The sequence below is a fragment of the Anopheles darlingi genome, chromosome 2 (genome assembly GCF_943734745.1).
Source record: "Anopheles darlingi chromosome 2, idAnoDarlMG_H_01, whole genome shotgun sequence".
Taxonomy (NCBI): Eukaryota; Metazoa; Arthropoda; class Insecta; order Diptera; family Culicidae; genus Anopheles; species Anopheles darlingi.
Window position 1 is genome coordinate 41719403 of NC_064874.1, and position 26595 is coordinate 41745997.

General features: G+C 50.1%; 2 protein-coding genes across 4 annotated transcripts in view; one reads left to right on the top strand and one right to left on the bottom strand.

The window, feature by feature from the left end:
* Positions 1-25721, bottom strand: part of LOC125949300 (synapsin) — a 26580-nt gene extending 859 nt beyond the window's left edge. Inside the window, exons 1-6 of the mRNA XM_049676217.1 lie at positions 25511-25721; positions 24745-25091; positions 24294-24667; positions 23738-23842; positions 2353-2573; positions 2167-2263 (exon numbers count right to left, since the gene is read on the bottom strand). Coding sequence (XP_049532174.1) covers positions 2167-2263; positions 2353-2573; positions 23738-23842; positions 24294-24667; positions 24745-25091; positions 25511-25542 — 1176 coding nt within the window. The 5' untranslated portion in view covers positions 25543-25721. The remainder of the gene's footprint in view (positions 1-2166; positions 2264-2352; positions 2574-23737; positions 23843-24293; positions 24668-24744; positions 25092-25510) is intronic.
* On the top strand, positions 4433-22187 carry LOC125949418 (tissue inhibitor of metalloproteinase). Of its 3 annotated transcripts, none has more exons than XM_049676410.1 (4): positions 4433-4999; positions 20368-20526; positions 21099-21181; positions 21303-22187. In XM_049676410.1, the coding sequence occupies exons 2-4, from the start codon at positions 20388-20390 to the stop codon at positions 21717-21719; spliced, it is 639 nt and encodes a 212-aa protein (XP_049532367.1). In that variant the 5' UTR covers positions 4433-4999; positions 20368-20387; the 3' UTR covers positions 21720-22187. The 3 variants fall into 3 exon arrangements, with proteins under 3 accessions (XP_049532367.1, XP_049532368.1, XP_049532369.1); XM_049676411.1 differs by having other exon boundaries at positions 4433-4732; XM_049676412.1 differs by lacking the exon at positions 4433-4999 and adding an exon at positions 15245-16338.
* Positions 25722-26595: the final 874 nt, after the last annotated feature.

The following is a 26595-nucleotide window of genomic DNA, read 5'->3' on the forward strand; positions in this document are numbered from 1 at the left end:
ATTAGCGAGTTGTCACCTCCATTGCAGCGCGCATTAATCAATCGTAAGTGTTGTTTTCGATTTGGTATTTTGCATTCTCGCGAAAAGGGGAATTAGTCAACAGGTGCCGCAGTCGCCACCGCAGCGGAGGCTTCTTCCGTGGGTGGTAAACGCTTCCGCCGCTCGCAAACCTCGCGATGACTGATACGATATGGCATCCGGATGTAGCTGTTGTATTGTTGTGACCAGCCGGCTGCGCGCATTTGGCAGATGTTTAATTCTGCCGCCCACAAGGGGCGCACTGTTTTAAATCGCAAATACGTTTCGAAGCGTGTAATCAATCCGTAAAGAGGGTCTCTGGGTTCACGTCCGCGTACGGATCGCGTATGGCGTCATTGATTGACTCATTTACTTCCCCCCCCCCCCCCCCCCCCCCCCTCATTCGTTCACCGCTCGCTTCTCGCGTACGTGGCACGCGTTCTCGTGCGTGTCATCTGGTTCTTGTTGGTAAGGTCGGAGACGAACCGCAACTCGTGTGACTGCCCTGACGAAGCGCCATGCCGCGTGCTGCGTCGGTTACGCCTCTTCGCGCATACGCTCGCTAATGGCAAAACGGAGCGCCCCACAGGGCACTACGCGTGACGGTTGAGATCATCGTCGTCATCGTCGGTCACTGCGATCATCCCTGACACGACTCCATTGACAAGTGCGTGGCGATGGCGGCGGCCATGGCGGCTGTGACGAGTGTGGACTTCATTATGGAGTGTATTGTGCTGCTTTGGGTTGTGCGCTCATGTTTTGCATAAACACACCGGCTGTACGATGACGCTGCGAACATGATCGCAATCGAAGTAGGAAATTCGTTGCAAATGTCTCTGTCTGAACTGACCGCTCCGTGTTTCTTCGCGAGGAGGCGAAGGAACACGAGGAGACGGAATATCTTGGAATTGTTGCTTTTGGTTCTAGCGTCTAGCAGGCGTGGAGTCATCGTAATGAGATACGCGGTTACGGTGCTCCAACAGAAGCATAATTTGAATTGACAAATGGAATGGTCCTGGCCTGTGGTTGCTTCGTGGAAAACGGAATGCTAGAAAAGGTTAAATTGCCAACGGCCAATTTCTTACAACATTTTGCATGTAGCCTCATGAGTTCGCAACTGGCACGTAAACTACGCCACAGAATGGGTGATGCAACCCAATTCTAGAAACCCAATTCCAGAAATAGGATGTCAGAAATCTTGGCGACACATCATTTTCAGAAATGATTCTATTTTGTTGCCCCGAGACGTGGCGGAATTCCGGTGAAACATTCGCTATCGGCTCCACTATATCTGGAGACGTGCGGAGTCGTCATGATGGAGTTCCCTTCGGTTTTGGGTACAATGTGTGTTTTGACTAACCAGCATCACCAGCAGCAGCAGCCCAATGCTTACACATAACGTTGTCACCCTAAAAAAAGGGTCCCCCCCCCAAAAGCCATGGTCCAAACTTTCCGGACTCAACTTTGTTGACCAGCAAAACAACAGCTCGGTTGGTGAACACGCGCGTAGAACGAACGCAATCCAATGGCACCATCCGGCCGGCGGCCGGCTCGATTGGTGTTTGCGAAATGCGTTTTCCGTGTCCACTTGCCACGGGTGTTGGACGGGCGCCGCACGCCACGAGCTGTGGCCATTTTGTGCTATCACCGTAAAAGGACTTGCGGCACGCGGATAAGTCCGCGTCCGTGTCGGCGATTATCTTGCGCCGAGAAGGATTTTTTACCAACGGTCAGTATCTGGCGGTTTTGCGACGCGCGCGGCAGCGTAGCACGCATCTGTTTGGTTTTGGTTTTTGGGGAGTAGGGGAGACCCCGACGGCGGGACCATGAACCAGTTCCTTCTCTACCTCCACCAGGTTACAAACATGCCGCCTGGCGGTGTCCCCGCGCGCGCCCTTTGGAGCCGATAAATCATTCCGCGAATACAGCGACGGCGAGCGACGACAAACGCAACGTTTAATGCCGTCAAGATTAAGCGCAATAAATAACAACTTTCATTGGCAACCGACCGACGATGACGGTGGTTCTGTGTCTTTGGGGAGGCGGGAAATTATGAGACAAGAGGAAGGGAAGGCGCTCTATTCACGCTCGTCGGGCGGCTCCTGCCACAGAGGCAACGCACGTTTTTCCCGCACCAATCTCGCTTACCTCGTCGACCCAGGTTTTGTACTTCTCCGTCATCGGTATCTGCTCGAGCATGGCCGAGCCTTGGTTCGTTTTCCAGTTGCCGGAAATGGATTTTCTCCTGCAGATTGACGGAAGGGTAGATGAGAGGGTGTGTTAGTGAAGGCGAGGTGTTACATTTCCTGTTCCTACTGGTGCACGAATACTCACATGAATGCCTTGTAGCTGCTGCCGACCTTCTGGATGTGCACATCAAACTTGGCGTCAATGTAGGGCTCGAGGCTACAGTACGAACCATTATCGGACAGCCCGGCACCGCAGAGGAGTCCAGCGGCATCCTGGAGGGCTCCAGGGTTGTCCAGCTTCGCCGTAGCCTTACCACCGTGACAGTGGCCAGCCTTCAGCACGCACGGGAATCGCTGCCAGGTGAACTGTCAAGAGAAAAACAGAGAGAGAAAGGAAAAAAACATAAGGACATGGTTTAACAGCAATCACTTGAAGGGCTTCGGATCATACGGTTTCAAATCATACTAATTACAATAAGGAAGTTGGCACGAATATGGCCGGATGTCGGGGACACGTTTCCAGTTGAGCGAGAATGCAAATGAGTTGCAGTTGCGACGGGCCGTCTGCCGGCTTTTGCATGCCATAACGATAACGATGCTATGGAGTGAGACGTAATACTGGAATACGTACGCTGCTGATAACAATGAACACGGCATAATCCAGCACACGGCATCCCGAGACTTTGCGATACGGAACGTTTTAACATTCGTGAGCGCCAAGAACGCCGGCAAGAACAGCTAGCCAGACCGATTCGCTATGCTCCGGGCCATGCGGTGGCGCATTACCTTGAAAATGTGTTCTATTTCCATCGCTATAACCGCATCAACCATACTCGTGCGATCTTGGTGTGGTATGTGCATGATGAAAGCCCCCCTTCCCCCGTCACTCTCCTCTTGCAATTTGCTTAGGAACATTCTGGCCGGAGGGGGGGGCGTCGTCTGACGCGCAAATTAATTGCATCCCGCGCTGCAGTTTGTAACGCGCCGGCCAACGCGAATCGCCGCAAAGCGTCAAGTGCACCGTATGACCATCCGGCCATTGGCGTCGCGTGGTGGTTGGCCACGGGCCAAGAAGGAAATCCGGGCGGGATATGGCCGGGCGCGATGCCCGGAACCCGGATGGCGTGTCGGATTAGATACACTCGCCGCGGCTCGTGCTCGCTCGTGGCGTGTTTCGGATATTTCCACCTCCGTTCTGTCTAGATCCGGGTTCGTCGGCTGCTTCCAGCTAGCTAATCTGTCTCATATGTTAACATCTTATCAATGATGACGTTTCGTACATTCAACAAGTTCCTACCGGATCGCGAACATACTTGGTGGGCTTTCTAGCCCTTCTTTAATACAAAAGCCCCTTTAGAAAATCAAAAGACTTTATACGAGTCTGCTCATGTTTTAATTTATCCCAAACACGTGCTTTGAGATGAGGATCGTTAGAATTCGGATGAGCAAACGGCAGCTGCATTCATCATCAATCAATTATCTTTCCCAGGCCGCAACGTGTAGCGTGCTTGTTTGTTTCTTCCGCGAAAGGCACTCGATTATTTATTTGCTCTACAATCAATAAGTTAATCGAAATCCATTTTTGAAAGTAAACACATATGCTGACTCATGGCGGGCGTTGCCGTGCGAACCGAATTTAGGGTTTGCTATCGATACGTGGAAGCTAAGTATCATCAACGGAGTATCGACTGTGATGAAATGCCAAATACTGAATCATATGATTGATGTCACCACGGGACAGGGGCTGGTCCAAAGTAAGTGATCTTTTTCGATTGATACAAACAGTTTCTTCTTGTGCGAGAAATGAATAATTGAACGGACCGTGAGTTTTATTGACGAGTTTTTGACTCTTTTGAGTAGTCTTTCGTCGCTCAACAGTTGCTCGAACACTACACTGCTCGCAAAAGCTGCTCGGTTGTTGGCATAAATGAAAACCTATTGCTCGAATAATGGCACGAACCAATCGTACTGCTAGAATCATTCGAGCACTTAGCGACTTGTGGGGATACTCAAACAACTTCGTTTTTTTTTCAATTAAACCCGAGATTTCGCTTAATGTGACTAAAGATGCACTTAACATCCGATCCGAATAATTTAGTTTAAGACTAATATAGAATATCCAATGCGCAATACATTCAATTCACACCAGCCGGAGAACCCGTAATCAAGCTGCATAAATGTATAAAACGACCACTCCACCTTCGTCAGAACCACAGTAACCGAGATCGAGCCAGCCTGAACGCACGTGTCCCGGGACAGAAAGTTTGTGTGTGCGCGCGCGCGCGAAAGGTTTAAAAAAAGATTAACGACGACGACGACGGCACATGTTCGCTCGTTCGTACGAGTGCGAGCTGTGAAAAGTGAAAGATAGCCAGATACGCGATAGCCAGCATCAGCAGCAGCAGCAGCAGCACCAGCATCATTCGTGCGCCATTCGTGCGATCGTTGGTTGGTTGGAGAAACAGGGTGCAAGATCATCTCGTGCTGCGTACCGCGTACATCCCGAGGGTGTCCGTGAAGTGAAGGTTTGTGTCTAGTGTCTAGTGGTGAGGTGTGTTACACCGGTGGCGAGAGAATTTTCCTCCGATAACGCGGTATCGTCAGAGTTCGTTTGCAAAATTGACGACGCGAAACGTTTATAAAGAGGTTGCGGATCGTTTTGTGAAAAGATCAAGGACGAGTTGTTTGTGTCGTGAGTCGGAAGAAGAAGAACTACAAGATCAGAACGCTATCCGAGCACCGAGAAGAAAAACGGACTGCGTGGAACGCGTGATCAAATTAAACGATTTGCTGTAAGTTGAGGCTCGTCTATGCGACTAATCACTAGTACTAATCCCATCTGTCCGATGTCGCTAGGGCCATATTAAATGGCTTTTAGTATTCAATAACTCGCGCTTGTAAATCATAGCCAAACAGTGTGTTTCTGTGTTGAGCACGCCACCAGACACTCGCCATCCGGTCGCCTAAAAATGGTTTATGGTTTCGTTTATGCCCAAGAGGGGACCCGCACGCCCCACTCCCGGTACGCGTGTCGGTACAAATCGCTATAGCTGTCGACGACGACGACGACGAAATTCCTTTTTATCACTTACACCTTATACCACCCATTCCATTGGGACCTGATGGCACCGTTCAAGCACCCAAGCGAACACATTTATGAAAGCAAAATTATGAATCTCCTCCTCAGTTCTCCTTCTCCGTGAAGCTATAGCACCAAGCTATCGAGCAGTAATTGCTGGGCAGTCTGGGGAGGTAGCTGCGGGTCCCGCTGACCCCCATCCGAGGTGGTCAGCAGGTTTTTCGCTCCTGCCCCCTTTTTTGGGGAACTTCGTCACGGGCGAACGCGAACGCACCGGGAATTGGTGGGCGTCCGGCGTCCCCGGCATCGACATCGGCGGCGCAAAGTCAGAAGACACGCACCGTGAAGGCGACGAATGTCTTTTCGTTAAACAATCACACCGCACACGTACACACATACCGGGGGCCCCAGCCGAGATGGTGTTATTATCGTTGATGAGGTTGTTTCTGTCTCTGCTTCTGCTGTGTCTCGAGTGAGGCAGCGAGCGGGGAGCCGGTCTACCGGCAATCGTGACCGTGCGCACGCCGTGGCCCTGGTCGTGAATGTATCATCTTTCTCCGGACAGAGTTATGGGCAAAGTGTATGTTATTGCTTAAAACTGTTTTGTTTGCTTTTTATCGCGTTTTGTATTTTTTGCTGCTAACGTTTACGCTTTGTCGCGGCCACCTTCACAGCAGGTCGGTTTTGTTCGGGATGAATTTACGGGATAGATTTGCGGCTTCAAACCGCAAATGTTTATGACTTTTCGGTTTCGTGGTGGGAAAGGATAAAGTTGTCAACTGGAAACCACGAGCACACTTCGCTGTTCCGGAGAAGTGCACCAAAGGTAGAGAAGTAAATTAACGAATAAATAATACATAGAAACCCGACACCGCAGCCGTTTTCGATTCTCAGCAAAGACGAACACCTTGGGGTTTGTTGCTTCGAAATGGCATCTTTCAAACGGTGCTCGATACATGTGTCATCGGACATTTTAGCCACAGCAAGCCTTGAACCCTGATGATTGCCAAGAATGTCAAAAGAGTGATTAACGTCTTCAGCGAAGAGGTGCTAGTGGAGAAGGAGGGTTGGCAACAAGAATGACTTTCATTGACAACAACAACACCATCGTAACGAGCAACAACTGGATAGATGATTTGCATAATACTGGTTTGGATTTGGCAACCAATAAAAGCAATCCTGGGTCCCGGGAGGGGGCATCGACATAAAACAGCTCACAAGTCGCAGCACAGCTTTTGGGGCTGGCCAGTTTTAGTCAACGCACTGTTGGCACTGGTGATCGTGACTAATCCACTTCAGTCGACAACCGAGCAAATCCTCTCCACATCCCCAACTACCCCTCTTTCTCGGTAAAACTACTTCAGCGTTCACTCTTGACGCACAGCAGCAGCAGCAGCTAGGGCATCGTGTTGCAAACACTATTCCCCGATGCCACTAGTGGCAGGGATTCCGCAATGAAAGTAGAACGCAACCGCTGCCAGGCCAGGCCAGGCCAGACACGCGAAGAGCGTCATGTGGAGCGTCTCTGGCGTCTATCCGATGCGCTAGCTGGCTGCAGTAGTGTGACCTTGGTTTGTGGCCGATCGACTTTCAATGAAGGCGTTTCAGTGCCGTCGATGCACTTCTACTCTCTGTTCTGTCTCTACCACCACTTACGTCCATTAAGGAACGCGTATCGTGCCGGTTGTCATAAGTGACACCACGGCCGGGGTGGGGATGACGCCATTCCCCTATCGAGGGTGATGGTAAACATAGAATGTTATCTATACACTGTCCCATTGTGATGTCACTGAGTGACTGAACAGCCGTGACTGCTTGCTGGCTGGCCGGTTGGTTTGCCGGGAATAACACACTTTACTCAAGTCGATGAGGTCGTTCGCTGGCATTTCCGACCGGTCCGGTGGCCGCGGTCTACGACGAGACATTAACCGCCAGACTAAGCTAGGTGTTGGCGATCGCAGACACCGATCAGCAGAGTGGACTCCTCCTATGACCATTGGGTAAGGTCAGTCCGTGTCCGCTTGAATGGCGTGGCGTCTGCGTCGCGTGTGCCACTGCCGGGCTGGCCGAGCTGGTACGTGATCATGGGACGCGCGGGCAACGTCGTGCATCGAGACCTTAGCTCATAACCTTCTGGACTGCGGGCGACTAGTGCCGCATACGAACGATCGTAATCCGATCATTGCACCCCAGTGAGGTCAAAGTGGCACCCTTGGCAAGTTTCCCCTGCTCTCCGCTCCTTTGAACGTGCTACCTCCTTCCCCCCCACCTCCCTAGTAAATCACCGAGATGATGCGGTTTAATCGAATCGTTTAACTGGACGAAAATTGCCGACCACAGCATCGGCAGCGGACGCGCTATAGCCTGAGGCCGGTAGCAACATTCGAGGGGCTGGGACTGGGGGATGGACAAGTCTTCCAGGAACCCGATCGATAGGGACCGATCACAATCCATGGAACGTGATCTGGTTAGTGTTGCGCAGCACCGCAATTTATTACCGCGTGAGGATGTCTGTTGGCCACGGACGGGTCTGTTACTCCGGTCGGAGGTTGATCGAGAGTTTACTAACTGGCTGCGGCAGCTCATGATCCACAGAGGGTCCGGTCTGTTTATTTATCAACGAGATCAGCGAAAGAGTCTCCTCCTCCCCCTTCATTTTTTCGATCGTAAACTGCCTGGGAGAAAAGATTTGCATCATCGGACGTCCATCTATCCAGCGCCACAATCATCGTCATCACGTCAGGAACCGTTTTTATGGGAACGTTGTTTAAGTTGCGAAAGTTGGTTGGGTTTCTTAAAACAGGTGCCCCAGTACTTTTACGTCCAAGAATTGATCGCTGTCGAAGGGCCCTTCGGAGACGAGCAGCATAAGCCGCAGGAACCCGTTTACAAACAGCTATCGACGAAACTCGTGGCTCCTCGTGTAGTGTGTACTTTGCGCCGCCTTTAAACTGCGGCTCTTGCTCTCTTTCGATTGTTTACTAAACAACGTCCTGCCTTTGGGGCAGCAGCAGTTAGGCAGATTTTGATTTCCGCGCGCTCGACTCGTTTGAAATTGTTGGCCGCACACTCTGGCTGGCTGGCTTGGGTTAGAGGCTGAGCGTTTGCTTGTTGTTTTCTTTTTCCATTCCGATAGTGCAACCTCGCGAAAAGAGTTGCCGCACGGGTGCGCTTGGTTGTTTGGCAGCAAATATTTACCAGCCAATCGGTGATTCGTGGTGTGGATGAAGTGGTTGGAAGTAACCCCTGGGTAAGGTTGATTGCCATCGCAAGTACCATACGCTACAAAGATGCATGCCGAGGAGTGTGAGGAGCAGTTTGCATCCTGGAAGGGATCCAGATCTAGAGCATTAAAGGCTTACTTCTATGGTGTTCCACCTGATGAGTTTTGGCCACGAAATTCGATAGAGGTAAAAAGATCTCAAGGATCTGAGACAAAGCGGTGGTTTATGCATTATTGTTTTAGAGTTTTTTGCAAAAAAAAATCCTAAACCAGAAGAACATGTTTTTTAAATTCTCCTCATTGTTGATAAATATCCAACCAACTACCCATTTTTCGATACCTTCATAAAAAGTGAAGTGCTTTTTACTTAAAAAGTTCTAATGAGCGGGAGCGATAACATTTCGTTAACTACGTTTTCTGAAAAGTTGTTTACCGGTTCTGCAACGTGTGGTCGAGCGTTATCATGTTGAAAAATAAATCTATCATGTATAGGATGTAGGGTGTATCCGATTTCTGACCAGAGCTCGCCTCAAACGGATCATCATGCGTACTTTATAAAACGTTAGACCAGCTCATCGTCTTTATCGTCCAAATCTCCGGTTCTAAATCTTTGATACTTGTTTTCACATTTTTTATTTGTGTTGGAGTGTGAGTTGATGTGCAACATAGGCTTTCTTCAAAGAAAGAAATTAACTAAAAAAACCTCCGCAAAATAGTCTTTTCAGACACAAAACTCGAAATTTTTAACACTCGAAAATATATGCTACTTTTAATATTATGAGCAATCGCTTATTGCGTTGTAAAGGTATGTTATTGTACTTTAATACGAACTAACAAAAAGGCCTCGAATACTTCACCTTATTAAGTGGTGCTGTTGAGTAAAATCGAATAAAAACTAACTCAACGATTGAGTAATATTAAACAGTTCTTCCACTAAAGCTAATAAAGCTTTCCTTGCTAGCGCCTGTAACAGCCATTCTAAGACGTTTCCCCATTCAGAGGACTTCGCAATCCATCTGTCTTTATGTTTGAAATCCCTGGATACCCCGGTCTGCGCTCGTGCTCATGCGCCGCAGTTAATCTATTAATTTTTCCCCAATTCTTCTGCTCTTGTCTTGGTCTGGTCTGGTCTGGTCTGGTAGCGAGGGACTGTGTGGAATGCGAAGTCGATAAACGGTGCGCCGCCTCGGCATCTACAAATGTTGAGCATATTTGAAATTCTTGGGATGGGCCCGCCGGGTGCCCTACGATGAAATTTTGCGTCATATGCCCGCGTCGCCGTCGTCGTCGTCGTTGTCGAAAATCCCAAAAATCAGTACCACAGCAGACGCATCGAATTGGACACCGCGGCCAAAGTCGCGGCGGTAAATCGAAGGAAGGAAGAAGATAAACCTTTACTCCTCCGCTCCCCATTTCCTCTGTCATGTGCGCGCATTCGGTTGCGTTTGGTTGGCGCACATCTGGCAGGCGCCTGTCGTACCCGGGGAAAGATTTCCGTTTTTTTCTTGTTTGCTTGCTGCTCGTTTGCCACCAACGAACGAACGAACGAACGACGTTTGTTTCCGTTCGCTCCCTGGCTGGTAATCAATAAATCAGCTCGCCAGTTTCGTGTGGTATGGCGGCATGTGTGTGCGGCGGATTCGCGAGTTCTGCCGTGGTGCAGCCAGCTGGCGTGTGTGTCGGTTTGTGTGTGGGTCGGTCGGTCGGTCGCTGTGCCCCAAGCGGCAAGCGGTGGTGACAGGAGACTTCAGAAGTTCAAACAAACCAACCCATTTCTAACCCATTTTTCCCCCCCGGGAGAGTGGAACGAACGAACGATCGATCGATTGAGAGGAACGTTGACAGTGACACGGTGTTGGCCGGATGTCTTGACGAAAGGTGGTACTGATCAACATCATGAAGAGAGTTGCGGAGTGTGTGTGTGTGTGTGTGTTCATATCCCATCCAAACGCGACGCGTTTGCTTAACGGCCGTGGGTCAAAACAATTTCGCCAACGCAGCACCGGCACCAACAGGAACAGCAGCTGGGAGTGCAGCAGGTGTTGCGGGTGTGTTGTTCATTCCAGTTCGTTTAGCTTGTTATCACCCTTGTCGTGGTGCCGCTCGTGGTTCGGGCAGGCGCTACAGCGCACCACCGCAACCCAACACAGCTCATGTTACACCATGGTGGCGGCAACGGCGTCAGAGATACTCCGCGTTTTTGCATCTGGCAAACGTGCCAAACGGCGGACCCTTGCTCGGTGCAGCGAAAGTGCATTCGAAACATGCATCGCCACTCACCGCCGCCAACGCCGGGCGTTCGTTGTTTCATACAAATGGGTTAAGGCGGCACACGTGGCGGCAGTGGCGGCGACGACCGCGATGGTGTGTTTACGCGGCGCTTACGGCTCGACACGGCAGTGGCCTGTGCCAAGCCACCGGAGATAGACGAAGGTGAAGAAGAAGGAGCGAAAAAAAAGTGCAAACTCGGCACTACGGTACGGTCGGAATCGGGGAGCCCTTGAGGCGGGAGAGGGGACCCTCTGAATGCAGTTAGATGTACGCCCTGCGAACGCCACACCAAGCGGTGCCCCTTCGAAGAGAGTAAAAGTAGGAAGGGAATCGGGTTGCCGGCAAATGTGGGCCATTTTGCAAGCGAAGTGGCGAAGGGCCTGCTCGGTAGACAGGCAAATCGCTACCTCCGAGACCGGACTCCTCCTGGTGGATGGAAATTGGAAAGTTACAGCACTTCGACCGACAGGCGTAAAGGGATGCGTTTTAAACCGAAACTCGGGGATATTTTCATCATCAGCTGCGCAGGTGTGATGTGAATTCCAATCGTGCATATTATATGCAGCCACAGCGAAGAGGACCGGTGAGAGGGAGAGGGCCCTCCCTCGTGAATCTAACGTCCAGCTGTCACAACACACAAACACACACACGGAGATGTTATGCATTTCGTTGATAGCTTTTATCCAAATTACTAGCGATCGTTGCACTTGACGCTGGTGCCAGAGGACTGGAGTGCACTGGAGCCCCTTGGTGCACGGGTTTCCGGTGTCCAGTGACCACCCTATGCACACTGTCTCTGTGGGTGGCCTCTGGTCGGGTGGAGGTTTACCACAACACATTGTGGGATTGTTTTTCAACGTACACGCAATACTCAGCACGTTTCGTTGATGATACTGTCACCATCCTTCAACGGGGTGGGGGGGACCTTTAGCTACTGAATTCAGCTCCCGTCACTCGAGACCCCTCTGTGCAGCGCGACTAGAAATGATTTATCACTATCTCGCCACACACACACACATGCTCCGATCTGGTCTGGTCTGGTGATCGCTTTACGTAACGAGAAACCGGACAGAATTGGTAGCAATTCCGAGAGGTTTGCTGAATTGCCTTTCGCAAGTCAAATCAACCGCTCGCGTTAGGGTAGTCGAACAGCCGGCTCGTAAGCTGCGGATAATGCTCGTTGATGGCAGGGTGCAACCAGCTTGGTGTAGTAACGGCTCTCGCCAATCGCTCTGGCCCCGACAAGAACAGCGCAGCGCGTAGGATGTTGCTGGTTGGCGGGCAGTTGGTTCGGGGAGAAATGTTCCCTACATCGCGTCATTCCTTCCTTCCTTCGAAGAAAACCTGCTACAGCTGGAAGGTGCAAAAAAAAGGCGCGGAGATAACGAGCAAAGCTTGATGTCTGAGCTCTGTGATGCTGTGATCTACCTACACGCGTAATGCGTTGGACTTTTGATTGAATTTGATCGTTTATCGAACGGAACACAGAAGGTAATGTGCGAGAGGTTCGCGAAGAAACAATATTTCTCCTTGCGGCGAGGCTTTGTTCTGGGTTGAAGGCGAAGAAGCAACACAAGCATCTTGGGCGGCCTAAGCTGGAATGTGTTTTTTTTTACATTCCAAATGCTGTTTTTCGCTTCTCCCGACGGAAAATCGACCGAACGGAGCGGATTATCGCGATTGGGAAATAACAAAACGGTGGAAAGGTCGAGCGTTTACATCCCAAATCGGGATCGGTGCCAGGGTGAAATGCTCTTGAAAAGGCACCAAACCAACGCCGGGACACTTGAGAGTGTGCTCCGAGGGTGATTTATGGATCGGTATGGGATGGAATAAGCTGTCCGATCCCTGTTATAATTTGATGGGACTTATTATACTAAAGTAATTGCAAAATAATCCTAAAAGATGTACACTTTTCCCCAAACAGTTAAAATTAGACGGTATCGTGTAAACTGGCTTGAAAGTGAAGAGTTCGTTTGAGCCCCTTGTCCAGACAACAATATATTCTGGGAAAAAAAAATTCTAGACACAGCGCTGTAACTTTTTCTTTTGGTTTTGAACCGGTACGGTTAGCTGATCCCGTTGTCTTAGCTACGCACGATAATAAAACAGCTGAATATCAGAATTACCATCAAAATAATAGCCCAAAAAGTCCGTGTTGATGGATGGATTTAGATGGGTAAAGCAGTTGCATTTAATTTTTAAAACAAACAAACTGTCAGTTCTTTATGGGTTTTTTTCCATTTCCCAGGCCTAAACCCTCATAGTGTGGACGCTAGAAAATAGAAATTACCACCGTATATTGGCATAAATTCTTACAATCTAGACAAGAGTAGTGAGAGACAGTAACGTGCGGAACAATTTCCTCTCAAACCGGTGACCCTCGCGTTTGCTCAACGACATTGTACTGCAAAAGAGCAGAACCGGTTTGTAATTGAGCGATCGCGTATTTATATAAGAACATCGATCGTTAAGTTCAATAGTATGATTTATCAAAACTAATCGCCCGGAACGTGTCACGTCCCATACGGTGCCTGCTTTAGATCGCAAACACAAACGCCACTCACGGAGGGTTTTGCTACGAGCTCGCGTCTCGAATTATCTTATCGCACCCCCGTGGGCACCTCAGGGCACCAGCAGCAGCAGCGGAAGTGAGAAACGGGCGGGCGGGCAGTCGGGGTGTTTGTGCGGTAGAAACGCATAAAATGCAACGCAAACGGGGTCCAATGCAAATGATTCACGAGCGGTACGGCCTTTGGCAAATTATCTCTCTCTCTCTCCAGATAATGCCGCCAATGGTGTATGTGAGGCGGAACTCGCGCTTCGCCTTAGGAAACGCGCAAACCGCGGTACGTGCGTATCGTATCGCGGAAGACCGGGCCACCGGGTTGAGAGATATCTGATCATTCCAAGCACCAAGAGATGCTAAGGCAAAGCAACAAACGTTTCGTTTCACTGCCTCTCAATCGATCGATCGCAGGATCGAAGACAGGAATGGTGATCTCGTACAGCAGCAGCATCAGCAACAGCATCAGCATCGCGTGTCCAAAAACCCGGGGAAGCGCATAGTAAAGCAACAAACGCTCGACACGCTCCATTAGCGCCGGTGTGTCCTCCGTGACAAGGGACCATCGGCCACGGTGCGGTGTGGTAGATCGGTTAGTTAAGCCTTCATAAAATCAAACCCTCAATCAATGTATGTGTGTGTGTTCGAGACAAGCACCGGGGCGGTACTACGCGGTTATCCCTTATCGTGTATCGCTTCATCGGCCACCGGTGGTTCCGCGCGGTCTCATCAATTAGCATAAATTAGTCGTTAAAAGCTGGCGTGCCCGCGTACCCTCTACTCCGCTGCGGCCGCCTTCATCACCATTGGGTGCCACGTGTACCGCTCGTTTGTTCGAAGATCGATCGATCAGCAACACGGTGTGATCGTGATCATCGTGATCCAAAGCGATCGCGCACCGACTAATGGGTACCGGGGAAGATTTACGGCCCCAGCCTGCTCGGTTTGGGGAGTTCGGTTTTTATGTGGCCGGTGTGCTGTGACAATAGCTACTTATGCTGAGATATTAGATTTCTATCCGACCACCGGTCTGGTGGTGGTGGTGGTCCGGTGGAAGCTGGAACAATCTCACTGTTGTTGGACCGCTATTAACCCACCATGGGGTGGTCCATGGACACTCCACACCAAAGGGCAGGAATATTATGTGTTCTTTTATCATGACAAAGCGATACCGCCAATGCCGGCGAGTGTGTTGCTTGCGCTTTATTCTCCGGCAGCGCCATGTTGATCGAGAAATGGTGTTAAATGGGGTGCAGATAAGCGGAACGGTTTGCGATAGATTACCGTACCAAACCTCCATCACCACCACCACCAGGGGAGCACCTTGGTGAAGAAGTGCACTTCCACGGCTTTCGTTTTCACGCTGCGATGTTAATGACGCCGTTACCATTTACGGTGCTCACACCACCGCCATGCTGTACCGCACGACGCACGACGACTGGAAGCTGAATTTAAACGAAATGCGTAAACGGTTTCCACGGAATGGAGTCACGGCGAGCCACGGGTGCCTGGGTATGTCTGGTACGAAAACAGCGTGTCGAAGACCTTGTGTGTTGTGTCACCGAAGCGAACCGACCGATATGGTGGTCCAGAAATATGGATCCGCCTTATTTTGCACGACTCATATCGTGCCGCACCAGGCTGTGTGTGTGTGTGTGTGTGTTTTGTCTGTTCCATGTGTGCTCGGGACAAACACTTTACGGAGACCAAAATTGTCATTTTTATGAGGACAAAAAAAAACGTTGTTTCGACTGAATCCGGACGGACCTTGTACGAGCGAGATGGTAATTTGATGATGGAGTGATAATTTGATACGGGCTCGCGGGAGTTATTGAAGTCATTTAATTCTGTAAACCCCTTTCCCCACCCCACCGTCCCATTATATTCCTAAAGAGCAGTAACCGGTGGGGCCACCATCGGTGCTACCGGTGACCTCAATGTCTGTGAAGTCCAGGTGAGCCAGAAGCGACCATCGCATCGCTGCGACTGGCATATCAATGAAAACCTGTTATTTGCAAATGAGGCCTTCCTTTCACCCTCACCACTGGCACTGACTTAGCCCATCGCCCAGCCCAACGATGGTAATTATCGAAATCAATTACAAGTCAACGGACGCCGCTGAGTGAAGCGAACAGCCAATCCTTCTCACTACTGGTTGGACTCTTTTAATGGCTATGCATGAAGTTCTTATTTATGGGACAGTTAGTAACTACTTGTAATTGCACAGTACGCAGAGACCTGCACGACCACCAAGGAGAAGAGGGAACCGTGGATCATTGGGGATCGTTTGGGTGCACGATTCATCAAAATCGATTTGCTAAACCTACGGGGCCCTTTACCTTCATCGGTTAAGTTGATCACTTTATTACCCGCTATATATCAATATGCGGCCACTAGTGACTACTGGACCGTGGCATGCTAGAGATTACTGGCGAGAAAGGTTTGTCCAGCATAGGATGAGACAGTGCGAACCGGTTCCGCCTGGGAGTCCTGCTGGCCTATTAAATGGCAGCTTAAACGATGAGTCTGCTGGTGGTCGAGCAGAAAGAGAGTTTCACGATCCGCCTGAATACGGCGTTGCTAGGACAACCGGTGTGTTGTCATACCGTTTCCTTTAAGAGCGGTGGTACACATCATCATCATCATCATCATCATCATCAGCGTTACGTCATACTTAGCGAGCACGAGTCCTCCGGACAGGGTAACGATGAGAAAGTAAACAAACCATTAGCGCCTACTAACAGCGTCGCCATTGGCGCTGAATGTCGCCATTGCCTTGGTCGCTTCACCGGTTGCGAATCTCGGTTTCAATCACTTACTCGTTGCCAGTTGCTGGCAGTAGTTGTTCTCGGCCCCAAAGTTAAAGTGTAGCCAGTTGTAGAGAGAGAGAGAGAGAGAGAGAGCGAGAGACCGAGATCCAGCGAAGATCAAGGCTACACGCAATCGCAGCGCAGTGTGGCGTACGCTTTGGCATATTCTAAATTCCACCCAGGCAAGTATATGGGGATTCTTCTCTTTCCACTACTCTCCTGGGCAACGCCTCTCGTTAAGGCGTGAGTCCGTCGGATGTGACCGGCGATCCGGCGCACGGTGATGCTGTCATAGTGTGCTCTGGTGGCAGTGTGGTGTGTTGCTTGCACTGTCAAAACAAAACCACCGAGAAATATGACTCAATTAAGCTATTTTTAGTCCCGTACACCGTTTGATCGGAGTGTCCCCGTGTTGTTTGAGAATTGTGGGACAGATCGTCGTGCCACACACACACACACACACACCCCTAGACGTGCCATAAAGTTGCGCCTCGTTGTGTGACAGCTGCCACATTCGCACCTTCGGCAGGCCACCCCATCAACGACAGGAAAGCGGCACACTATCTCACAATGCCTGCTGCATCGCTAAATTGATGATCCTGTTGGTGCAGCGGCAGCGGTGCGCTAACCAGCAGCGAAGCGCACGGTCGAAACGGCCGGCAGTAGGCATTGGGGACGATACCGTGCTAGTTTGTTTAAAAAAAAGTAAGCAAACGTAGCAACCGAAAGGTTCAATCCTCTTTCCCAAGCACGGCCAGCGGACGTTTGCAGCAGCCGGTTGCATGGGACAACACCAGCAACAACATCAGAAAAAAAGGGAATACTGGGAATTCATTTCCACCAGAACCCACGGTTGGTTATATTGTGGCAGATCGCACGCTACATCCCTTTCATAATTCATCAAAGAAATCTGTCCCTGGTGCCGGTTACCCACACACACACACTTGGTGCCGGTTACCCACACACACACACACATGGCTACACAACCAACCTTTTGAACCTTTTGACAGCTGCACCGGTCTAATCGCGCGGGACGTCGAGTTCACATCAGAAACCATCACCCGCTTCAGGCCAGCCAGCGGATCGTGTTCCCGGGGTGGGGGAGTGTTCCTACGCACGCCCTGGAGTGCTAAATGGTTGCGGGACTTTTTTTTTCTCTCCTGTTTCTTCACCTTCGATCCGGCGATCTGGATTACCTCGGTCACAGGGTCTGCGCGATTGGTGTGAGAAGGAAGGACCGAATGGTGTGACCGAGGTGTGGAAATGAAGAAAGATGAATGCATCAAACACGGTGGCCGTTAATCTTGTGCGCAGGAAGTTTAGCATGCACCGACACCGACACCGGTGGTGTTGGTTCACCGAGTGAGAGATTGGTCCCTCGGGGTACGCGGGAGCTGCTAAAGCGGCGACTGCTGAGACACAAACACACACACACCTTGATAGACGATTAAACGATCGTTTGATATACTACGCCCCATGGTAACGGCGACGGCAACGCAATGGCAAGGCTGCTGCGGTCTGTGAGTCATGGATTGCTGACGCGTGATTTATGGTGTGCAGTAGTAGGCAGCAGTTGATGCAGTAGTCGAACAAGTGGCTCAATGACTTCATTTTAGAGCGAAAGAAGGAACTGGAGCCAGCCAGGGTGGAGGGACACACTATCGGTCTATACTACTGGCGAAAGGGAAATGGTTCAAGCTCGCTACTCAGATCCCCACCAGCAGCACCGGGGAGTAATGGATGCATTCTCGCATCTAACTTTTTCCATTGATTCTTCCGCCGTAGGGGGGAGTGGATGTCAACATTAGCGGCTGGCAAACACGTTTGTACACGTTTGTATACTCCCCGGCCGGTAGTACCTGCGTTTCTGCTCTCGTACTGTACATGCCGACATCCATTGGAAGGGGGAACGTAGGTCTAATTTAATCGACTAATGGCCGCTGGTGCCGCTTGGTTCACACCAAGAACAGAACACCATACATCAAGTGGTTCCGGGCGCCAAGGCAAAACCCCAAAGAGGAACACAGTGTGTCGTCTATACACACGTACACCGTACCCATTATGGCGTCTACTATTAGTGGCCATTAGGTCCGGACGGTGCCAACGCAGCCATTGGCAGCGCTCTTATCCCGAAAGCCCCGCTCCCCGCCAGTCATCTAATCGATAAATCAACCGGCTGATGTTGCCGGCTTACAAATCCTGCCCGGGCCAGGAAGTGATAGGAAGGAGACGACGCAAAAGCCGATCGAGCCGGGCCCTCGGACCGATTCCTACATGATGGCCAATTATATTCGAAATGTCCGGTGGCCGCGGGGCAATTACATCCGCATCTAACGACCTCATTTCCATGCCATGCGAACCATGGATGCAGGATGGTTGAGGAAATTGAGACATTTTTCTGATTTTCTGTTAACACGTAGCACACGGTGCTTCGTGGGATTTTACGATTTCTCCCGGCCACCAGCCGGCAACCAGGCTGCTCACGTGTTCGTGGCTAAGTGCGCCTTTCCATATATGGATCGCGGGGGGGGGGGGGGGGGGATCGGACAAAACTCGGATCAGTGATTTCAATTAGCAAAGGTACCGTAAGTGGCGCATACCTTAGAGAGGTCCTATGGGTTGGCAAAATGTTAATTGCCGTGAAAACGATGTAGAAGCACACCGGTGGTAAAGGTGTCGAATGACAGCTTACATCGTCAGCTCGGTGGGGACCTTGGCGCAACCGGCGCTATTGATTGGTTCCCCAACCCCCGGGCGGGAGTGGAGATCGACAAGAAGCCCCCATTCAAGGTTGCCCTTTCTGCGCGCTTCGTCATGGTTTTCGTCACATTGATAGCGATGAACTGCCGCTGCTGGGAGAGGGGGGGAATGTTGATTGCAAATCACTGAACCACTTGCGACGTGGAGATTGTTTCCAAGAATTTCCTTTACATACTTCATCGCGCTATGAATGAATGTGCTGGCGCGTTCGTGGCCACCACCACCGGCAGCAGCAGTAGCAGGAGCAGCCGCAGTTTTGCTCTTATTGCATGAGAGCGTTGCGTATTTTTAGCCGATGACATCGATACGGGACCACCGGACTCGTATTGTGCAAGACGGTATCGCATGATGGCGCCAGGCAGGGGAACGGAGAACGAGAGGACGTTCGAAGGAAAGGGGATTGCATTCCCGTGGAAAAAAAAATGGAAACTAAGCATTTTGGCATCGTTTGGGAAGCACTTGAGACGTGGCAGACGTGGGGCAGAGAGTCGCGGCAGGTGAATTCTTCGAACATGATTGATGCCACATCCAATCTATATTGAGATTTCTTATATCTCGTGCGCCGTAACGTGCACCGTAGTTTGACGTGGCTTCTGTGCTCCGCCCGGAAGGGAGGAAGCAACATAAATCAAACACGAATGAGCTGCCAAGAGAGGGTAGAAACCATATTAGTATGTTGAGCCGTATGAGATGGTGTTGGAATCGCTCGCTGGACCGCTGGCTTGGAGAAGGCGATCGGGCACATCAATATTGCAGAGATGAGCATTGATGAGCAGAGATGTTGGTTTCTGATTTTATGAGCTGCGGGCGAGCAACATAATTTATGAAACTGCCAAGACATTCAAGGATATCACGGGGTCTCCGTTGATAAACCGGACAAAGACAAATGATGCCCGGTTTTGCTTCCGATCGATGAAGAACAGAGCGAATGAACGAACAATTTGACGTCACCGAACGGGGCATTTAATAAAACAGGGAGAGAGAGAGTAGAGTACGGGGATCGTGTAAATAAACAGTGGCCACAAAATCGGTCCAAAGCTGTGCACCGGACACCCTCCCCCCTTTTTCAATTCTGGTTAATATCCCTCCCCTGCCTCATTTATGGCGAACGGAGTTGATGGCGTTGTTTAAAAATTCGTTTCCTCTGCTACCGCCGGAGGAAGTGTGTTGTACTTGTCATCAACTGTGGAGGTCACCGCGCACTGCGGCCCTTGGGGCCCTCGGCGAGTGATGGGGATTATGGGATTTTAATTTCTCGCCCAGTGAAAACGTCGGTGACGGCGGTCTACCCTGGCGCTTTGTTGTGTTCTGTGCTACGTCTGCTCGTCTGATCTTTGAGTGCGTTTCCTGTGCGGTAATTCTTCTTCTTTTTCTTCTTCTTCTTCTTCTGCTCCGTCTACTTTCGGTATTCTGATGTACTTCTTTTCTTTCTTCCTTTTCGGATCTTACAGAAGAGAATAAACCGGACAAAATGAGGACCAACTCACTACCGCTGATGGCCACCGGTGCTGTCTCGATGATGATGATGATCGTCATCATGACAGTGCCCTCGGAAGCCTGTTCGTGCATGCCGCAACATCCACAGTCGGCGTACTGTGAGGCGGACTATGGTAAGAAAGCCATCCAGCCAGCCCCGCCACGGGCTGCCAAAGTGAAAGGTCATGCGACCAATTACGTCTAGAGCAATCGAGACGTGGTCATACGGCACCCTTGAAGCAGAGCAGAGCGCATCTTATACAACCCGTCCCGACAAAGTGATTGAGCTCGATAATATATCCTTTTTAGTGGCTCTCACTCTCCACACTCCTGGCAGTCCTGGCTGTTTTTTTTTGGGAGGTGCATGACAAAAGCCATAAAAAGGGCCGCACTCCCGCGGTGGTGGTGCGGTACTGATCAAAAATACATGGCCGCTTCGGGGCCGGTCACAATTTTTTCGCAGACGAAACGAAGGTGAACCGTAATTCGTTTGTGCGGCGGCACAAAGCTCGCACCACGCTGGTGTCAGAACTAATTGGATCTGATGGCCGCCGGAGCAAACACTCGCCTCGGTCGGTGGCGGTCTTTTTGGTCTGTGTGTTCTTTTGTTGCAATCCGTTTTGGATTCCCGGGGCCCAGCTTTAAGGGGGAACGAACGCCGAAAATCTGAAACTAATCCGCTCGCTTATCTTCTCTTTTTTTGTAGTGATCGTAGCGCAAGTGTTGCGCAAATCGCAGAGCACGGGCACACACGATGCGTACAAGATTGCAATCAAGAAGGAATACAAGGTACGTTCGACGATAGTAGTGGCATGCAAGTTCTTGCGCGCGATCATCTTCCGCCCGGTGCAGACCTCTAACTCCCGGTTCTCGGTTCTATGTGCTCTTTCTCTCTCTCTCTCTCTTCCAGATGTCGGATGCTGCACGGGAGGAACTGCGCCACGGCAAGCTGTACACACCGTCGGTAGATTCGGCGTGCGGTAGGCCGCTGGAACCGAACAAACTGTACGCGATCGCCGCCAATACTAACCAGATCGGTCTGTGCAACTATGTGCAACCGTACGCCGAGCTGTCGCTGGTCGAGAAGCGTGGCCTGGCGGGCATGTACCGGAAGGGATGTGATTGTCGCGTCGTCCCGTGCTTCGGTCCAAAGTGTGTGTTTAAACCGGGCGCCTGCAGCTGGTCGCCGTTCACTAAAAAGGGCGATTGCGAGACAATGTTCGGATCGTGTGTACCGGCTGGGCGGGCGCAACAGAACGGTGTCCCCACCAAGTGCCACTGGCGTCGATCGCCCCGCTTCTCCGAGTGTCTCGCCAACGGCAAATAGATGACGATGATGGCCTACCACTGATGCCGCTAGCGATTGAGTCTATTTGTTCGATGCACTCCCTAATCTGGAAATGTACACCCCTCCCCTTCCTCCCCGCATCCTGACCCCTTCCTCACCATCTACCCACTATTCCCTTTAATTTTTTTTGTTGGGGTATGTTAGTAATGTTAATGTTTCCTGCGTCATCGCCATGCGTGACACAGTTATTTATCACGCTACATTACTACTATCTAACTATGTCTCTCCGAAGCATCTGTATGCGTGTGTGTGTGTGTTTTACATTCATTGATGATGGCACCGTACCGTACGATAGCGGATGAGTGTAAATTATATACTTATGTTTTGTTAAGTACAAATTAGCATGAATGTAAGCCTAAATTAAGGATGCACATGGCGGGCAGGCATGGTTTGCGAGAGTTTGCGGACCCTCCGCCCACCGGATGTGAATAAATATTGTATAACATGTGTTTTGGTTTCCGTTTTGCTTTTCCGGTACGGTTATTGATACTTTGTCTCTCATTGCAAGCGTACCATGAATCGTAGCAGGCAGGATGTGATGCAGTATACACGGCATTCGATACAGTATCACATCTGACAGTCTTATGACCAAACCGGACTTGTGGAACTTTGGCGATTGGTGTAGAAGCTAGCTGTCTACTCGAACATACCGTAAACAATTTGGAAATATTTTATCGACCGAGTTCGTTAGCATTTGGAGAGGTCCTCGAGAAAGCATTTTGCTCCCAATATTATTCATACTCTTTATCAACGATGAATGTGTAATCGATATAAAAAAGTGGTCACCTACTGGTCAGGGTAAAGACCTTGACGTCGGTGCCAATTAGGTTCAAACCGCTCTTCTGTTGTCGGTGACAAATAAAGGCAAACGAATTCGCTGCTCTCGTGTATACTACTGTGTCCAAAAAGTAAGGTGACACGGTGTCTAAATTGCCCGCGTAAATGGATATCTTTAATTGTGTATTTTTTATACGTTGTCAGCACTGTTATTGACTACCATGGCAAGTTTCACGTCAAAATATTCAATGCACCATCTCGTAATGCATATATTAATGCACCATCTCAAACTTCGTTGGTTTTCTGTGACTTTTTTGCCAATATTTTCACTCATATCGTTCCAATAAAACCGTATGCACCTGATTTGGTTACATTTGGCTTCTGGCTATTAGACAAGCCCTAAATTTTGTTCAGGGGACACTGTTTAGAATCGATAGAGCAGATTCAAGACGATGCGAAAAAGGTACCGAAGGCTATTCCTAAAGTCATTTTTTCACGAGTTTCTAAAACTGGAAAATTCGTCGGCATAAGTGCATTGTATCTGGGAGTGATTACATTGATGGGAAAAAAATGATTTGGAAGAAAAAGGAACTTTCGAAATACATCCGATGTCATCTTATTTTTTGGACACAGTAGTATGTTTATAAAAGGATGCAAAACATGTAACTCCGTGTTACAACTTTTTCTATAGTAGCATCTATTGTGCTACTATCAAGTAAATGAAGATGGGAATCTCTGCTCTCTCTTGGAATGAAAACGCTCTCTTGGAGATAATTCCAATGAAAGTAAGATTAAGTGCTTTTCCTATATCAATTCAACTAATGTTCTGTGTCAGAAAAAAAGCTCCCCTTGAACGCGTAGATATCGCGTGCTAATGTTATAGAAGACGCCAAAGAACAGTTATCGCTGTATGTCCCCGTCAGGCTCAAAGGAATTCATCAAGCAAACGGTGTACGTTCCTTTTATTCACACAACGACCCGCTAATCATCATTTATCTTCCATTTCATGCTCTCATGGCTGTTTCCATTCCTCTGTTGATTGTTTTAAACATAATTTGAAACGCTTATGAATTAATGACCTGATGGTTTGAGTGATGTAGGTTACCTTATTCCCTTTTTTACGATACATACAATCCAAACACTCTTCAAAGACCTATACAGCTCGACAGGGTTCGTATTGACATTATAAATATTCAAAAACAATTTAAAAAAAAACTCACCATATCCTTCGGGTTGGGGAAGAACGTTTGCTCCACCAGCGGGAACACGTCACGCCCGAGGCGACGCTGCAGCTGCAGCAGATGCGCAAATACCCACGGTTTATCCTTTTGTTTTTTGGAGCGGAGGCGAAGGGGCATCGTTTCCACGAAAAGAAAGATAAGACCATAAACAAAGGAAAAAAGGTAAGTACAAGGGCACAGTTTGGAGAAGGCACGCACCACACGGGTAGCCTGGTATAAGGCTCGAGGCAAGCGGTTTAGAGTGTGTGCAAAGCAAAGAAAGCGTATGGCGTGACGATAAGCGATGGCGTGAGTCGAATACTACGACGGTGGTCATTTAAAAGCCTGAGGCTACCAAGCAAAAGCCAATCGTTAAATAGCACTTGGACAATTGTTCGGTTGCTTTAGAATTTTAAACTAGGCGCGTGGAGCAAAGGCGTTAGGTGCTAAGGTGGTAAGGTAAGGTAAGGCCGCCCGTCAAGGTGCTCGAGTGGTTGTGGAAGTGAAAGTAAAGCATGGACTGTGCAGGATGCAATCGTGGATGCGCGCCGCTTACCTGGAACTGGTACAGGGAGTGCAGCGAGTTGATGCTTGGCACACCGCCATACTTGAGACCGAGCAGCGTCGACCGGTAATCCTTCGAGCCGTCGCGTGGCGGTTGACGCACGAGAATAAAGTCCGGCCGGAACGGTTTCGCTTGCTTAGAGCCACCGCCACGGTTGAAGCCCACCATCGGACCCGAATCGGCGCTAGCGGTCAGCGTAATCTCCCGGAATTCGGCCTGCTCGACACGAATGTCGTAGTCACTGTGCAGCCGCTTGCCCCGGAAGTACTTCGACCAGTCCGTGTTCTGATCGTCAACCACGAGCAGCGTGAAGCACTTGTCCCGGTTGAACGGTTGCACTCGGCTAGCGGTCGATACGGCCGCTCCTATGATCACGAGCGAAGAGAGAGAGAGAAATAGAGTTAGTGGCCAGTTTGCTTACCTATGATCGTACGTTACTTACCTATGATCGAGGCTCCCTGATCCCGGGCCGCTCCGGTTAAACTTTGGACGCGCTGCAGCAAACTTTCGCGCGACTTGGCCGGACTCGACGGTGCACTGGTACCCCGTTGCGGTCCCTTACCGAAGCTCAGCGACAGCTCGGGACCACCGGTCGGTGGTGCCGATCCGGGCGGTACCGGACCACCGGGCGAAACGGCACCAGTGCCGGGGGCCGGCGGTGGCGGAATACTCGGTGGACCACCCGGCATCGGTTGCTGCTGCAGTGGCGGCTGCTGGGAACGGGCTGCCGGTGGCAAGTCTTTCGGATCGACATCCTCGCACTCGGAAGACAGATCTCCCGAGCTGAATCTGCCAATAAAATCACTGCGCATCAACAAACAGAATCCCGGGCAACGGAAACGGAAACGCGAAAGAACACAATGGTCATGCAGAGAGCGAGAGAGCGAGAGAGTGAGAGAGTGAGAGAAAGAGAGAGAGAGAGACAGGGAGAACGGAAAATGTGCGGAAATCAGGGTGGGGAAGGGGGAAGTAATCAATTTCGAACATTGCAATACATCCACACGATCGGTCGATCCAGATGAGGAAGATCATCGGAGTGAACGACGCCATCGCGTGGGCGATCATTATTGTTTTCGGGCGGGGGGGCACGAGAGCGAGATGGCAAGATGGACGAAGGCGAGATGGCAAGTGGGTGGTGGGTGGTGAAATGCAGCATGGCGAATGTTTGGCGAGCATAGTAGAGGTTGTTGTGGGAGTTGCAAGCATACCGTCGGTTTTCGTGGGTTCGGGTGCGGAACATGTTGTACACGCAACACGACGGGGATCGGGAGTGGTGGTGTTGTTATTGTTGTTGTTGTTGTTGTTGCACAACAATGTATTGTACAGCCGTAGAAGTGCCGCAGACAGGGTGGAAAGGAAAAGTTAAAGAAAACAGGAGAAAAGCAACAATATACCAATAACAGAGAGATAAAGAGAGAGAGAGAGAGAGAGAGAGAGAGAGAAGAGAGAAAGAGAGAAAAAGGAAGAGAACAGTACAACAACCATTAGTACAACATAGAGCAGAACACAGGGCAGTAAATAGGAAGCCTGCAGTTCCCCCTTTTTCTAGCGGAATCGCGAAGGGCTAGCTTCTCCGTGGTGCACCTCCCCCGGAATGGTGTCGTTTGCAATAACACACGGGAGAAACAGAGAGAGAGAGAGAAAGAACGAGAGCATTTGGCAAAAACTTGATATTCAGACACGATAAGCGAACATGTTGGAAGGAAGTTGAAGGAAGAAAAACAAACGAATCAAACGGAAGCGACTAATGCAGATGACGACAGCTGAGGGTGCTCGTGAGGGTGTGAATGAGGATCGTCAACGATGAGAATGAGGCGGAATGAGGGGGTGGTGAGCGAACATGAGCTAGTGAGATTAGCTGGGCTGGACGAATGATAAGCGGAAGAGCAATGACATGAAAACCGTACGTTGCTTGTCCGGGCGTTTTTGGCCGTAGCGCTGGGCTGCGGTGTATGTTGCAGCTCGTGCGCTTTATGTACTGAGCTCATTCATATATGCTTCCAATAGTGATATCCTGGTAGTGGAATCTTTGGACAAACTCGCGTACAATAGGTGTAGAGAGGTAGAGAAGCATTTCAGCAATAAAATACCCAAGCATTGGAGCAGAAAACGGCATACTCCGAGGAGAACGCACGCTAGTAAGGGATGAGGAAGGGTCCTTTGAAGTGAGAATGGATGTTGCGATGGATGAGGAACGAAGAATGAAAATGGAAGAAACGAACGGGGAAGAAACTGTCATGCACTTCAAACAACAATGCCTTCGCATAATTAAAACGAACAGCACGCTATGGAA